Source organism: Petromyzon marinus, chromosome 1 (assembly GCF_048934315.1).
Source record: "Petromyzon marinus isolate PM22_M1 ecotype Great Lakes invasive population chromosome 1, UKy_Petmar_22M1.pri1.0, whole genome shotgun sequence".
Lineage (NCBI taxonomy): Eukaryota > Metazoa > Chordata > Hyperoartia > Petromyzontiformes > Petromyzontidae > Petromyzon > Petromyzon marinus.
This window is the reverse complement of record NC_133667.1, coordinates 34,337,762-34,353,577: the sequence shown is the minus strand read 5'-3', so window position 1 is coordinate 34,353,577 and position 15,816 is coordinate 34,337,762. Positions and strand designations below refer to the sequence as shown.

At 46.4% G+C, this 15,816-nt stretch overlaps 1 protein-coding gene across 1 annotated transcript in view; it reads left to right on the top strand.

The window, feature by feature from the left end:
* Positions 1–7,911: 7,911 nt before the first annotated feature.
* The window catches only part of LOC116940468 (neuronal acetylcholine receptor subunit beta-4-like), a 46,838-nt gene continuing 38,933 nt past the window's right edge, over positions 7,912–15,816 (top strand). The window contains exon 1 of the mRNA XM_032950353.2: positions 7,912–8,015. Coding sequence (XP_032806244.1) covers positions 7,943–8,015 — 73 coding nt within the window. The 5' untranslated portion in view covers positions 7,912–7,942. The remainder of the gene's footprint in view (positions 8,016–15,816) is intronic.

The following is a 15,816-nucleotide window of genomic DNA, read 5'->3' as shown; positions in this document are numbered from 1 at the left end:
ACATTCAGCTCTCTGACCCATGCAGTTACACAAACATTCCTCCGGCCTCAAGTCTAAACAATAAAACTGAGCTCTCTACATTTCACGAGCGGTTTGTGTATTCCACCAAACCTCAACACATTCCTTAACATACTCACGGTATCATCCACATCCCTGTCTAAATACACAGCGTCCGAATGGCAAAATTGCATGGAACCCATCCATAATCACTGTCACCAGTGTCGTTTATACCGATGCTCGCGTTAATACCCCAGTGTCCAGCCTCACGGCACCATCACTACCAAAAGCTGAAATGCCCCCCAGCCAAAATACTCAGTTAGAAAACAAACAAAACATGCAAATATAATATATTTCACAAAGAAGCGTGTGTTCATTGCAAAGAATAAAAAAGACAATAAAATGACAGAGCTGATGTTTTGGCTGACAGGATATCGTCGGCATGACAGTTTTTGGGAGAATTATGCATTAACCTTTCACCTTAATGTCTTGGAAGAAATGTCAGCCAAATGTCTGCTGCACTGCTAATCTAACAAACAAAAAATTGCACCCAGTTGGCAAAATGATTTAAAATGTGGCTATGGTCCAAATGTATGTAAGAAAATATGTTGGCACATTTCACTGGGGTGGAATCACTGTGACCTTTCCCTTCGACCTTTGGAAGAAAAAAAAGGAACCAATTTCTCGATATCATAATTCTTGGAATTTCACTGCAAATTTTTGCAAGGTTTTTCAACCTGATATAGCAAGTCCCTTACACACATGCACAGACCAGACAATTTCATAATATTCCTCACCTGTGAGGGAAGAGATTGCCAATTGATGGAATGCTACAGTGGTACTTAATGCAGTCGAGTTTGAAATGATTAATGTCCGTGGCACCTATAGGATCACACATTTTTAATGCAATGCGCAAGTACAGCATTCTAGGAGACCCAGTGACAGATCCACGTGTAGAAGCAATGAGTAAAATAATGTGCCCTTATTAGCTGGCGGAAACATGACTGCAGACTGTTTGCTTCTTTGCATAACGATCCGGGGACACAAATGTCACGGAGAGAAAGCCGTTCAATAATAGAAACTCATTTGATATTTTAACAGACTGTTGCAGTTGCAGTAACGCTATAACAAAACAAACTTCTATTTTTCGTTTTGAATTACCCCACAGATTCTCTTCGGGATCCTCCTTGAGAGTCCACCCAAACAACACACCGTGAATACAGCATTTGAAAAAAAAAACAACCGTTGATTTATTTTAACGCCATGCAAATAGCATGCGTTCGCTGGCTCGTTTTCAGAGTTTTTTTTTGTTCCACTTACATATGTATTACGTTCTTGCGTGCCCATCTGTTGAGAGGAGCGAGCTCTCTTGAACAGAATTTCAAGGGGAGCCACGTGGGCTTTCGCACAAAATTTGAGGCCACTCGAACGTGGCTTTAATCAGACCACTGCAGGTGCAGCCAAATCCACGGAGGGCAGATGTTGTGCCACCGCAGCGGGGCAGCTCGGCCGGCGCTACCCGCTCCTCGCACCCCCCACCCCCCACGAACTCACGCACGCCCCACTACACACTCGCATGCACCCCCGTAGGGTCTCGAGGAGGGATCACGTGGTACGACGGGTTTTCACCCGAGGATCCCACTAGCAGGGACGTTCCACGGTTTCCCCACACCAGGAAATTGGCTGAGCCCCCCAGACCGGATTACATGGCACCCCCCCCCCCCCAAAAAAAAGGGGGCATAGAGCTTTACAGGCAGGCTGCGATGAAGCATACACAACACGGGGGGGGGGGGGGGGTGGGACCTTCAGCCAGTACCCAGCGGCAGAGTAAACAGCGGGGTGGGAGGGAAAAGCCCCTAGGCCGATAAGAGTTGACTTAAGTGGGAGGGGGCAAGGGGATTATCGATGAGTCAACGGCGAGGGACGCAGGTACAGAGACAATGGGAAGGGGGGGGGGATGACGCGCCCCCCCAACGGCGCGGCTTTCGTGCGCCGGCTTTGCGCACGAGCGTGTCGAGTTTTGTTTCGCTGCAGACACCGACGGCTCTCATCAAAGCGAAAGTTATTTAAACTTTGTTCCCTTTCCAAAAAACGCAAATTTGTGCTGGGTTTTCATGCCGTGTCGCGTTTAGCCGCGTGTCGGCGTCAATCACAGGAAGCCATGTCAAATAACTCGTTTAAAAGTGCATAGCTCTCTCGCTGGAAAGCAACAACAGCAACACGAAAAAAAAACCTTCCACCTGCCTTTATTCATTTCCAGGGAGGAAAGTAGTTTATTTTGCCCTGTGGCGTTAAAAAACTAAGAAATGAATAATTAAGTGAACGTAGCCAGTGCTGGAAGTTGACAGTGGCAAAAGCACAATTTTATACTTTTTAATATTAACCGGTGTATATATATTCTTGGTTCTTTCGGTAAAGTCACGTAGAATGGAAAAAAATTAATAATAAGCTTTAATTAAAAAAAAATAACCGGTGTGTTTTTTTGTTATTGTTGCCGTTGTTGTTATTTGTTGCATTTGCTATCCCTCCCAAATGTATTCATATTGTTGCTGTTGGTGTTACGTAATTTGATGAATCTTGCAGCGAGGAGTGCATCGCCCTGTGCCAGGGATCGGCACCACAAGATGACATCACAGAGCGCACTTGTGAACGCCACTTAATTTGGCCCCTCTATCCACACCAGGGCCACACTTTGTAGTACCCTGAAGTGATAGCCCCGTCGCATTGTCAATGAAGCCAACATTTTTAAAGTCTCAGATCTGGAACAAACCAATTCGGTGACTGAACTCGGAGACTTGAGAACCTACTTACTTCAATCACGGGCGTCTACCGAGATTCTAACCCATGACCTCAGCAGTACTGGCTCAGCGCTGCCCCCTGAGCGGCCCAGCGACCTCTGACAAGCACGCTGATTGTGTGTCTGTGCGAGTGCTAGCAGCATACCGGCTATCGGTATGCTGGCCACACCACCAGCTCGTGCATCATGTCGCATCTCCGATTAGCACGGTTGGCTACGTACGGCGCGAAAGAAGTCCAACATGCATCCGTGCCGGCCTTGATGGGTGCTCGCTAACAGCCCTCGCCCCAACAAACATTCTGTTCGAGGCTATGCGAGGGATATCTGCCTATTTTGTACGTGCATGCGGGGAGTGCAGCCGTGGAGGTAATTGCCACATTGCGCTATAATAGCGACGATGGTTCCAGTGCCAAATGGGGCTTTGAACATCGTGCAGGCTTCCCCAAGCTTGACCCTCCCAGACGCTAATAACAAACCGCTGCAATATGTCTACATAAGGAGGCGAAGAAGGCATCGAGAGACGTGTGATGCTGGCCAGAACCGTCCCCTTGAGGGTCTTGCCAGCCTTTGAAGGTGCTCAGCCGCAACCCGTGAAGTTAAACAGGGCTTCTTCGGCGTTTTTATGCAGCATCTGGCTCTTTTTGTTCTGCCGAATAGAAAGAAGGGACGCGTTTTGATGTTTGGCTGGTGTGCTTACTTCAAGGGGGTAGAACATTATTTTCGGTAGGATAGTCTGCGGGTCAAAGCGTATTAACATCTTTCATTTTCGCTTTTTGAAGAAATGTAAATTTTCTTCTTAAACTTAAATTATATAGTGAAGGGAAATAAAATAAAATTATGCAGAAAGTCTAAGCCAGCATTCAGGAGATATACATTTACTATTTCAGTATTTTCAATGACTGCTTCGGGTACCTATGCAGGACCCACAGTTGGAATAATGCACAGCCATTGTCAATCCACTGCTGGATGAAGGATATCAAGGATTCCCCCATGCCGTTTTGACAATGGAGGATTGGCTATACTTCACCACGATGGTAAGTGTAGATTGGCGAACGGGAGGGTGGAGGGGGGAGCCAGACCGGTTAAGACACCAGCGTGCTCACCACTGTGCCACCATCCCCACTGTCAGTGTGCAGTCTATGAAACGGGCATTCGTTTCGCGAATACTTTCATTTTTGTTTCTTTTCCGCGAGGATATATTCTTTGCAAAGTCGATCGTTCCACTGGTTTATGCACGGTGGGGGTAAAGTGTGGGCATTGCCCCACCTTTTCCAAGACGTCTGACCCTCGTGGAATACGTAGGCCAATATACCATCGAGCGTTCCCTCCAGTTCGAGGTCGTTCCGGCAGCAGTGGCATGAGCAAGCAATCGCGGGCCCTCCACCTTTGTATTTGCCTCCGATAAATTTAAAGCGATGTCTTTTGAGGACAAATGAACGAAATAACACGTTCGATTTCCAATCATCGTGGGTGTGACTGGCCGGCAGTACGAATGCACGACGAACTCCGTGCGTTCGTGGCGACCAAGTCGCAATGCGCGATGGGAAAGGGCTGTGAGATGACGGCTGCGATGTTCCCCCTTCGACGTAGCCTCGTGTCCATTCGTTGCCCTCCTACCCCCCCCCCATCGCACGCATTTCATTCATGTGCGACGAAACGTAACGCTTTCTCGCGTGCGCGCGCATCTACAAATGCATCGCGCTCGTCAGATTACTACGGTGCACTTCGCGCCATCATTGATTCACCTGCGCAGAAAATGTACTGACGTTAGGGCAGCGGACGGTCATTTAAATAACAAAGAAAAAATGTCAAAAATGAAATACCTTTCTCGGAATGAAACGCAAGCAAATGTTCGGCTTTATATGTAAAGACTAGCTGTACTACCCGGCTTCGCCCGGGACTCGGATTCACGACGCCCGCCGCCTTTGTCTCCCCAGTGGTGATGTTCACACAGCAGAGCAGTTACTCGTTTGATGCTGAGTTGACCTAGGGGAGGCCCAGGACCGGTACAAATAATCGTCACCGATGGTGGCCGTGAGCGGGAATCGAACTCGGGTCGCCGGGTGTATAGCGCTGTGCGCTAACCACTACACTCCAATGCGTTACACTTCCACATGCGCGGGTCACGTGACAGATTTGACGTCACAGCTCACTTGCCGTGCAAAATAAATATGCATTATTGAGCTCCCCCCCCCCTCCATAAAAAAAAACATAAGTGTATTTTTATAATTTTCGCATGGTGTACAGTCTGGAACGTACCCACATGGCAAATTTAAAGTTTGTTGCATGTCGGGAAGTACGCTAAACATTTTGAACAGACACACACATATTCACAACTTTGCCTTTTATATATATGGAGAATCCACTGCTGGATGTAGGGGATCTGCCCCCATCGCGTCCTTCAGGTCTCGTCTCGTGTAACAATCGACATCACCTCGTCACACGAGCTGCTCTCGCGATTCCATCAGCACGGTTGGTCATCCTTGTCGTGCACCTTCTCTCCTAGCGCTGACATTCCGCTGCAGGTTTCTTCCATCCGCCGCGATCCCTTCAAGCGACGCGCGCTGCTCAAGGCTTAACTTAACTTCCCCAGCAGTCGATACAGTGCCGCCCGGCGCGTCTGCTCTGTTCTCCGCGTTCCTCTTGCGCTCTCTCTCTCTCTATCGCGGTGTCATTCGTTGCACCTCCGCAATGCATTCCCGCACAAGTTGTGCAATTCTGTTCACGTAGAAGGCGTTTTTGTTCCATCTTGCTCTCTAAGGCCAACAACCATTTGCCATTCATCAATATCCCCTTCCCTGCGATGGGGGATTGGAGGCGGCATGCACATTACAATGATATAAAATACAATAAGCATGCAAATGCGATTCAGTGAATAGTCAGCAAAATGTCTTTTGTTCACACTTCACTTGTGTTTATTTCATTAAACTCAAGGCCGAGTATTCTATAATGGCATTGTCGGTGAATGCCGATATGTTTTCGTGGCACACATCATTTAACACTGGGGCTCCTTCACAACGCAGCCATCGCGCTGGTCAGATAAGGCTAGGGGGGGGACTTATAATGGCGAGGTCATCACCGCCTCAAAAAAATAAAATAAACCCCCCGCCGAACGCCAATTTCCTTCTGCTTCCTGCGCCGAAAAAAAATTGCACGCATTTCCCCAGTTTTTCATTTCACACCCAGTGTGACAGCTGATTGTAGCATTAGATTTATGTGAAAATTTTCACACGCGCGCTAAGTAATGGGATTGTTTTTTCCACAATGCGAGTACCCCCCCCACTGAGTATGCGAAGGATTCTCTATGCATGTAATGCACCCCGTGCAAGGCCAATCTGCTCAGGGCAAGCCAGGCATCAGTCACATTAACGTTCGACATCCCTCAAGTGCACAGACAAAAGTGCAGCCCTGCATTTGCTTGCTCACGCGAGCCCCCTCTAGAGCCTGTGTTTGGCCTATTCTTCCACACTGGCCAGCCGGCTTGGAAGAGGTGGGATTAATCAACACTTTATCCCACCACATACAACCTGCTGATCGACTAACTTTTCTCTATCCATTTATTCTGCTAGGTGGGCAGAGGCATTCGCACCATGTTTCCCACTGCCGCACAATGGAGATTCAACTGGGTGACCTCTGTATCGCAAATCCAGAATGATACCCATGACACCATGGCATCATCCCCTAGTTATGTGCACACTGAATTGATTTGCAAAAAAATCGTTCGTGACCTTTTGCTCAATGAAGCCTCCAGGAGCTGCATCAGACATAGGGGCTGCTTGACCATACTTCACCATGTTGGTCGGTGCGTGTGGATAAGTTCACACCACTCTCTCCAAAACCCACGTACGCTGTCGTGTCCCACGAAGGTTCCATCCTGGGCCCTGCTGCTCTTCTCAATGTTGACCGTCACATCTCTGCCGATGGCACGGAGCTCCGCCGTCACAAAGCGACGCCACGATCTGGACCTCAGCGTCCACTCGCCCTCCCTGCCTTGGCACGGGTCCCATCGTTGTTTGGCGCAAAATCTTTTCCGGCGAATCGTGGCCAAAAAACGAAATAACTCCTCGTCGGCAAAAAAAAAGTCACAGCACAGTAAAGACTCCAGTTTGAGCGGGCACATTTATTTTGCGCTACAAGGGTTTTTTTTTTCAACACACAAAAGGCGTAAGCGCACAAGAATGAGCTGGGACATTGCATCAGCGGATATACTGTTCAAGCAAATCTTGCACTCGTAAAAGTGAATGTGAAAACATGATAACAGCATGGTACTTTCCTGTCAGAACCCACGCTTTACAATTGGTGAAAATACGATACGTGTATTTTTTTGTACGAAGAAAAGTTTGAATTTTTTAAAAACAAAAATGGAACAAAGGATAAAAAAGTGCATCAACAAACAAACTGGATAAGTGTATGCTCGGGATTACATTTAGAGACAGAATGAAAAGAATGGACAAGAGAAGAAGTTCATGTTTGAGAGATAATTTCGACTGTGAAATAAAGTAAGTCGCCTTGAGTGGGAGACATCGCTAGAAGGGTTGATGGTGGTTGATTGAGACTAAAGACAGAGTGGTAGTTAAACAATGAATGCATCACACCGAACAGGACATCCACCGTGGAGATGGAGTGTTGAAATTGGCTCGCGTGCAGGCGCTAGATATGGATGTGTTGCATTGCAAGACCCCGAGGGATGGATTACAGCTCACGAAGGTCTTCATCCAGCAGTGTATATACAATGGCTGCTGATAATAATGATGAGCACGGTTGGCTACGTGTGGTGTGAAACAAGTTCAACATACATGATGAAGAGTTGTCTAAGCCAATATTTTATTTTAGATATGCATAAAGGGCCCACACACGAGAATGCTGCTCAGGAATAATCACATGGTTAGCAGCGGACAGCGGTGAAAATAGCTGTGTGACTGCGAGAGAGGGAAGAAAATCAAAGGGTCGTTGACGTCATTGAAATAAATGAATCAGATTACAATAATGCATCAATCAATGCGTGCACTTTGCGGCAAATAGGAAAATGGATCGAATTAAAACCCATCATCGCAAGAGAACCTGCAGCCCAAGACCGCAAGTGCTGAGTGAATTCAGCGAGCACAGAGGGCAAGCATTAGCGGGTGAATTGGAGGCTTAGGGGAGCTGATGGGGCTGCTGATGGCAAGCGTGAACGCGATGATGGGGATTCTGCGGACGCTCCCGCCGCTTCGTAGTAAAGGTGAGTCACGGAGATGTTCGCGTAACAACTTCAGCCCCATTCAACGAGGGGCCACTTCTCTCTCCGACATGACGGCCGTTTTTTTTAATAGACATGCCCCGGGCACTCGCACAATGTCCGTTTGTCATTGAGTGACGAACGAACATGCTGGCTTGGGCCAAGACGGAAATGTGCGACAAAAGTGGTTAAGGTGCTAACAAAATCAATATTTTTTTCGGTTTGTTTAATTTTTTTTTAACAAACGTTTTAAAGTACACGTTGCGTACGTGTTTTAACTGCACTCGGTAAGGCTGTTGTCAAAGTCCGGTGGGCTCTTGCTACTGTGCGGACAGCGTATTCAACATTTTTGTGTGTGGCTCACTGTTGGGCCTGCTCGTGCAACGCAAGCGTTGGCTCCAGGATGTGTCTGCCGCCCGTTCCTAGGCACGATGTCTGACGTTTCGCTCTTCAGTTCTCGAAGAAGCTCCCAACACGCCGCAGCGAAAACGTTGGGCATTGCGCCGAACAGCATGCGGCACAACCCCAAAAACACGTCGGAGAGCTGAGCAGCATAGCTACGAAAATCGATGCGGTATTGTTCGTATTGCCTGTTGGGCCAAGTGAAGGGAATTGCGTTCAAATACAAGTAATGCTGAGGAACACATACATTGCACGAAATTCACCACATTCGCCAATAACACTGTCGTCTCGAAATGAAAATTGTGTAACAGGCAAGATTGTGGGCAATAGCCCCTTTGCCAAGAAGGTCATTGCCTGAAATTTCAGCTTATTATATGTTTGTCCTTTAAAGGCAGTGCTAATGACGAATGTGTTATTATTGTTGTTAGTGCTTGTGTACCGCTACCAATGCAGTATCATCAAATGGTTAGATTTATACATTAATTGAGGGTTGTTTTTCAGATATTAACCTTGCTTCTGCAGATTTCTCACTCCTCTGTTTGTATCCGTCCACCAGAATGGGCGGATTATTTTTGTTGTCCTAATTACACGTGTCCGCCCGTCGGTCCATCTGCCTGTTCATCCGTGTCGTGCAATTTTGTAACCACTATAACTTGGATGGCTAAAAAAAATGCAACACTTATATGCCGGGTTTAAAGAATGATTAATGGGATGAGAGCTGGATGGCGGTGGCGTGAGAAACATGAGGCCCACGATTAACTGGTGCCCGTGCAGATTTCTGACCCTGACGCTGCTCATGAGAAATATAATACTGGTGGTTGGTGGAAAATAATTCATGGTTTTAACGGATTAATTTCTTTATAATTTTTTACGGTCATTTTTACTGCAAATAAATAAAATTCAAGGGCATTTAAAAAAAACTGTTTGAACAAAAATTGCCTTATAGCAGTACTACATAAACAATGAGGGCGATGATGTGTGGTAAGGTAATTGTTTGTTAAGTCGTTAACTACATTATTATACTGTGATCATGGTCATCACGGTGTCTGAGTGTTTCATTTGGTATGACCCAATTTCAGTGGAGGTTCCTCTCTGCTTCAGGTGTGTAAATGCCTTCCTTTACCCTCTCATCTCACTATACTCCCCTAGACGCACTCTCCGCACCAGCAACCCAAGGCCTTCTGTCAAAGACCAAAGTCAACCGCGCTCAGTGGGGGGTGTCGATCTTTCGCCTCTATTGCCCCCATAGTCTGGAACTTCCTCCCCCCATCCATCCATCCATGATGTTGACTCCCTGCCCCTGTTTAAGTCCAGCTCAATACCTTCCCCTTCTTCTCTGCCTATGACTGACTGCCTCTCTCTGCAAAATAAATACATAAATAAATGTGCATCATTTCCCCAGGATGTCAATGTCTGGTGTTTTGTCAAACATCTTGACTTGTTGAATTTAGATACCATATAAATCTAAATTGTCTTGCGTTGCACCCGTTATTCGGCAGACTCCTTTTGTACCAACCGCATTAACCCCAGTGAAGTTCTGAAAAAATATAAACATCACAGTAAGCAGTAAAGAACCATGCAGAGCATGCGTGCTTGCTATTTTAGGAATTGACTCAAGTCACGCAGCTGCTGATCGCTGTTACTACGTGTTATTTCTCGCAAGATAGCGGGGAGGGAGAAAATGATAAAGACATCAAGTTAAGAAAGTTCTGTATTAGCAGAAGCTCGCGTCTGGAGAAATCGGTTTACATTTGCAAGACCGAGACCAAACTGAGCACATGCCACCCTCACAAAGGAGGTCCCAGTGCAACGGGCGTACAGTTCCGCGACGAATCAAAGACGGATAACAAAATGGCAATAACTGCGGCACGGGCGTGTCAATCGCAGACCATGCCACGCTGTCCACGAAGATTCCAGATCGCGGGCACGCGAACGCGGCCTGCGCCACACGTCCACACGTGAACCTGGGTCATGTTGCGCGCACCGCTTGGGGTCACGGCGGCACCGCTGTAAGTGTCGGCACAAGCGAAGGGAGTTCAATTGCGATAGCGGTTCACTCGAATGTGTTCACATTTTGGTTCGCCACCCCCCCCCCCGAGGCAAATGTTATTGTTTGATTTCGTCTCCTAGGTTTGCCAAAGGGGTCGAGTGAAGGCTGCAACCAGCGATAATTGCCGTCGCAGTCGGAGTAGACACCAAACTAGGGCAACGGAAATGAATGCATTTTTATTACCGGATAATAGAGACTGGTTTAATTTTTTTTATTTCGAATACTAGGTATGGAAATGCTAATTTACGTTTCCCTGCTGGTCTAGAAAGCTGCTGTGAAAATTTACATTGTAACTATTCTCACGTTGACTGAATTTATATAAGGGTACACTTCATGAGGGAATTCATTACACACTTAGCAGCCATTATTAAGATGTGTTTGTTTACAAGGCTCACAGTAAATGAGGTAGAGCTTACGTAAATATGTTCTCATTGCGCTTTCTTATAATCGAGGCAGTCCTACGGTTTTCTAAAACTGCCAATTGAACAAGGCTTCATGTGGATTGTGTTCAGTGTGGATGTGTGTGTGTGGCATTAGCACGCTTTGTTGTATGAATGACAGCTGGAGCAGGGCAATCCGATTCTTTCAGGAATCAATTATTCTACCGCTTATCAGTTAGATTGCCCAACCGATGAGATAGCACGAACATATCTGGGGGAAAATATCCTCACCTCTTTTCCCACGTGTGCCACTGGACAGGAAGTGATGGCCGCGGCTTGGTGATGTCGTCAGCGTTTATCAGCAGCGTCACGCTGGGCGTGGCTAGTTGGGGTTGCCTGCCTTCATGAGGCAGGATATGGGGACGGCCGCCACTTTTCAAAGGAGGCCCAAATAATCAACCACAAAAAAGCAATCAATTCCAATTTCTATTCAAGTAATCGATGCGCGAGCACTATTGACAATAAAGTGTAAACATTCCTCATAGGTTGTTAGTGTTACACAGTTGTAGAATGTTCATCATACCAAATATCCTGAGCAGAAGCCAAGATTGTCTTGCTCATTTATTTTAAAACGAATCAATACGTTCCTCGCAGCTGCCCTCACAACTTGCTACCAGAAAGCCTTTTGCAATGAACCACCGACTCTCGTGGAAATGCTCCCCAGTGTGTAAATAACGCCAATATTTTCATTGACCCATTTTTTTGGACACTATAGGATATTAACATACAAATCAACTTTCATTGCTTGCCATGAGCATGGCCACCCTGAGGACGAGGGGGGGGGTGCAGAGGGAGCAACATGGTTAATTTGCACCATGCCTCACATGCAAGAGGATACCACAACGGATCGCTTTTTCCTGTTGTTGCCGTTGTTTTCATCGTGGCGTTCTCGCCCAAGTCTCCAGCTCCGTGCCTCCAGGAACCTCTGGGTGGCCCTGACCATGACATGGGTCGTAAAATAAGCTTTCTTTTTACCACGTCAAATCTGCCATGCTAATTCCAACTTATCTAAATCAAAATGAGCATACGCATAACTTGCACTCGTCCGTTCGACCAATCCAGTTGGGGTTTAAATGTTTGTTTAAAAAAAAATTCGCACTTAATCTTTTTTTGTCATATCCCAACGCGGATACGACGGTCATTAACCCCCGTACAGTGAGGGAAAAAAGTATTTGAACCCCTGCTGATTTTGTACGTTTGCCCACTGACAAAGAAATTATCAGTCTATAATTTTAATGGTAGGTTTATTTGAACAGTGAGAGACAGAATAACAACACAAATATCCAGAAAAACGCATGTCAAAAATGTTATAAATTGATTTGCATTTTACTGAGGGAAATAAGTATTTGACCCCTCTGCAAAACATGACTTAGTACTTCGTGGCAAAACCCTTGTTGGCAATCACAGAGGTCAGACGTTTCTTGTAGTTGGCCACCAGGTTTGCACACATCTCAGGAGGGATTTTGTCCCACTCCTCTTTGCAGATCTTCTCCAAGTAATTGAGGTTTCGAGGGTAACGTTTGGCAACTCGAACCTTCAGCTCCCACCACAGATTTTCTATGGGATTAAGATCTGGAGACTGGCTAGGCCACTCCAGGACCTTAATGTGCTTCTTCTTGAGCCACTCCTTTGTTGCCTTGGCCGTGTGTTTTGGGTCATTGTCATGCTGGAATACCCATCCACGACCCATTTTCAATGCCCTGGCTGAGGGAAGGAGGTTCTCACCCAAGATTTGACGGTACATGGCCCCGTCGATCGTCCCCTTGATGCGGTGAAGTTGTCCTGTCCCCTTAGCAGAAAAACACCCCCAAAGCATAATGTTTCAACCTCCATGTTTGACGGTGGGGATGGTGCTCTTGGGGTCATAGGCAGTATTCCTCCTCCTCCAAACACGGCGAGTTGAGTTGATGCCAAAGAGCTCCATTTTGGTCTCATCTGACCACAACACTTTCACCCAGTTGTCCTCTGAATCATTCAGATGTTCATTGGTAAACTTCAGACGGGCATGTATATGTGCTTTCTTAAGCAGGGGGACCTTGCAGGCGCTGCAGGATTTCAGTCCTTCACGGCGTAGTGTGTTACCAATTGTTTTCTTGGTGACTATGGTCCCAGCTGCCTTGAGATCATTGACAAGATCCTCCCGTGTAGTTCTGGGCTGATTCCTCACCGTTCTCATGATCATTGCAACTCCACGAGGTGAGATCTTGCATGGAGCCCCAGGCCGAGGGAGATTGACAGTTATTTTGTGTTTCTTCCATTTGCGAATAATCGCACCAACTGTTGTCACCTTCTCACCAAGCTGCTTGGCAATGGTCTTGTAGCCCATTCCAGCCTTGTGTAGGTCTACAATCTTGTCCCTGACATCCTTGGAGAGCTCTTTGGTCTTGGCCATGGTGGAGAGTTTAGAATCTGATTGATTGATTGCTTCTGTGGACAGGTGTCTTTTATACAGGTAACAAGCTGAGATTAGGAGCACTCCCTTTAAGAGTGTGCTCCTAATCTCAGCTCGTTACCTGTATAAAACACACCTGGGAGCTAAAAATCTTTCTGATTGAGAGGGGGTCAAATACTTATTTCCCTCATTAAAATGAAATCAATTTATAAAAATTTTGACATGCGTTTTTCTTGATTTTGTTGTTGTTATTCTGTCTCTCACTGTTCAAATAAACCTACCATTAAAATTATAGACTGATCATTTCTTTGTCAGTGGGCAAACGTACAAAATCAGCAGGGGATCAAATACTTGTTTCCCTCACTGTAGATGCGTCCCGGGACGGCAGGTGAATGCCAGATAGACGAGAAGCCTTGGGAGCCCGAGGAGCGCAAGTGGATTTGATGGGGGTTGGGAGGGGGGCCTCTCTGGGGGCCCACGCAAAATCTGCCTCGCAGTTCCGCGGCGGCGCTGGCGTGGGAATGTATAATTTATCCGGGTTTTGGTCGTCAAGGCGCGAGAAGCCAGGGCACGAGCCGGCTGCCCTGTCCACCTTGTGGCTCGCCCACGCGCCAGCTGCTGCGTCCGTCAGCAATGGCTTTCCGCGGGGTTTTTTTCAGAAAAAGCAACAACAAAAAAATCCCAATTCAATATTAACATTGGTTTCCTATTTTGAAAGCTCCTGTTTCGCTCTCTCTTTTTTTTTGCTACACCACTGCCAACAGTAATAAAAGGGTAACATCGCGGTGAGTTGATCGTGCGGTGGGGTGAAGCGTGGGTTACTTCCACCCCTTCAAAGTGATCTAGCTAGCGTAGAATATAGCAAGACCAATAATAGCCTTTAGTGAAGTGGAGGCGCCTTCCACCAGCAGTGGTGTGAGCGAGTAGTTGCAGGGCTGCGTCTTTTTTTTATCAACACCTGGCTTCACGTTAGACGTTAGACTTCCTCGTCGGAGAATACTTTGCTTGAAGAAGACGTATTGGTGTTTTTTGTTGTTGTTGTTTAAGACGCGGATTCTTTCGTCCTGTTTTCACATCACTCTCGCTCGTAATTTTGATTAATTTCGGTCCCTGGAACACTGCCTCTGCGGCGTGTTGCACATCTGTGCTTGGATATTGCTTGCTCATCAAATGTGCTCCGTGAGATCCATCACCCTCCCATTAGTGCCGACACACATTCGGCGATGGGACCGCGGGAAAACGTTCTAGCTTCCTAACGTCATTGGACACAACGAGCTCGATTGCAGGCGTGGGTGCGATGCTTGTTATTGCTCCGATGAAAGAAAAAAAGATGTGAAATTTGAAGCCGAAGCACAGCTGCGCCCTGATGAAGAGGCAGTGCAAGGCAGCGGCCTTCACAGATCTCTCCTTTGATTTAAAGCTCCCGTCGCCATTGACGGAACGATTCTTTAGAGGATATTTAGTGCAATAAAGCTGACCGTAAGTGATTTGAACTTAATCCTGCACCATTCAGATCACCTCAGCGTCAACTATGAGCTTGGCGTCATGCCAAGTTGTCCAAGCTTGCAACCTAGAATCAAGGCCTCATTCTCTCTCATGCATATTCATGAGCTGTACATAATACACGTTTTGGGTTAGAGCGCGTTATTTATAAATGTGTCGTAACCTTCCACCACCGGACACGGCCAATCAGCAAAAAAAAGTGTCACGTTGACAAAAGACAAATAGTTCACTGCTTTAGCCCACCGGTGTGTTGAGTGAATCCACAACATTTACAGTTTTTGAGTACGACGTTTCGCTGGCAATTACATCCAGCATCATCGGGCAATTCGCCAGAATGAGCTGTAGTTTGCCAACCTGAAAGTGGCTGCAAACAGGAATGGAACTGGCGACTTTTGACCTTTTCAGTTCAGAGGCTGGCGACATTTCAGAATCACGATCAGAAAATGTATCCATACTGGAGGAATCCGATAAGCTATGAAGGGTCTGTTTCACAGATGTCTAGTAGGAGCAGGCCAGAACGTTTACAAGAACAAATGACATCATTAGACCTCCTGTGCCAGTACCAAAATGTAATAATAGGGGTTTTTCCCCTTTTTTCTGGCAACAAAACTGAAACCTTTTACGAGGATTCATGTCTGCATTAATCACAATACCTGCAGTCAAAATGCAAACAAAAAACATACTATGATAATTTATGCATTGTCCTTGATCGAGCACCAATTGGGTCGAGGCTCAAAAGAAAGCCGTCCCTTGGTGTGGACCAATCAGTTTCAAGGACAATGCATATATTAGCATAGTATGTTTTTTGTTTGCATTTTGACTGCAGGTATTGTGATTAATGCAGACATGAATCCTCGTAAAAAGGTTTCAGTTTTGTTGCCAGAAAAAAGGGGGAAAACCCTATTATTATAAGAACAAATAATATAAAAAAACACGATAGGAGTGCAAAGTATCGGAAAGGTAAACAAAAAATATACACACATAAAACTAAACAATGTTTTACTTTACCAGGTAAAG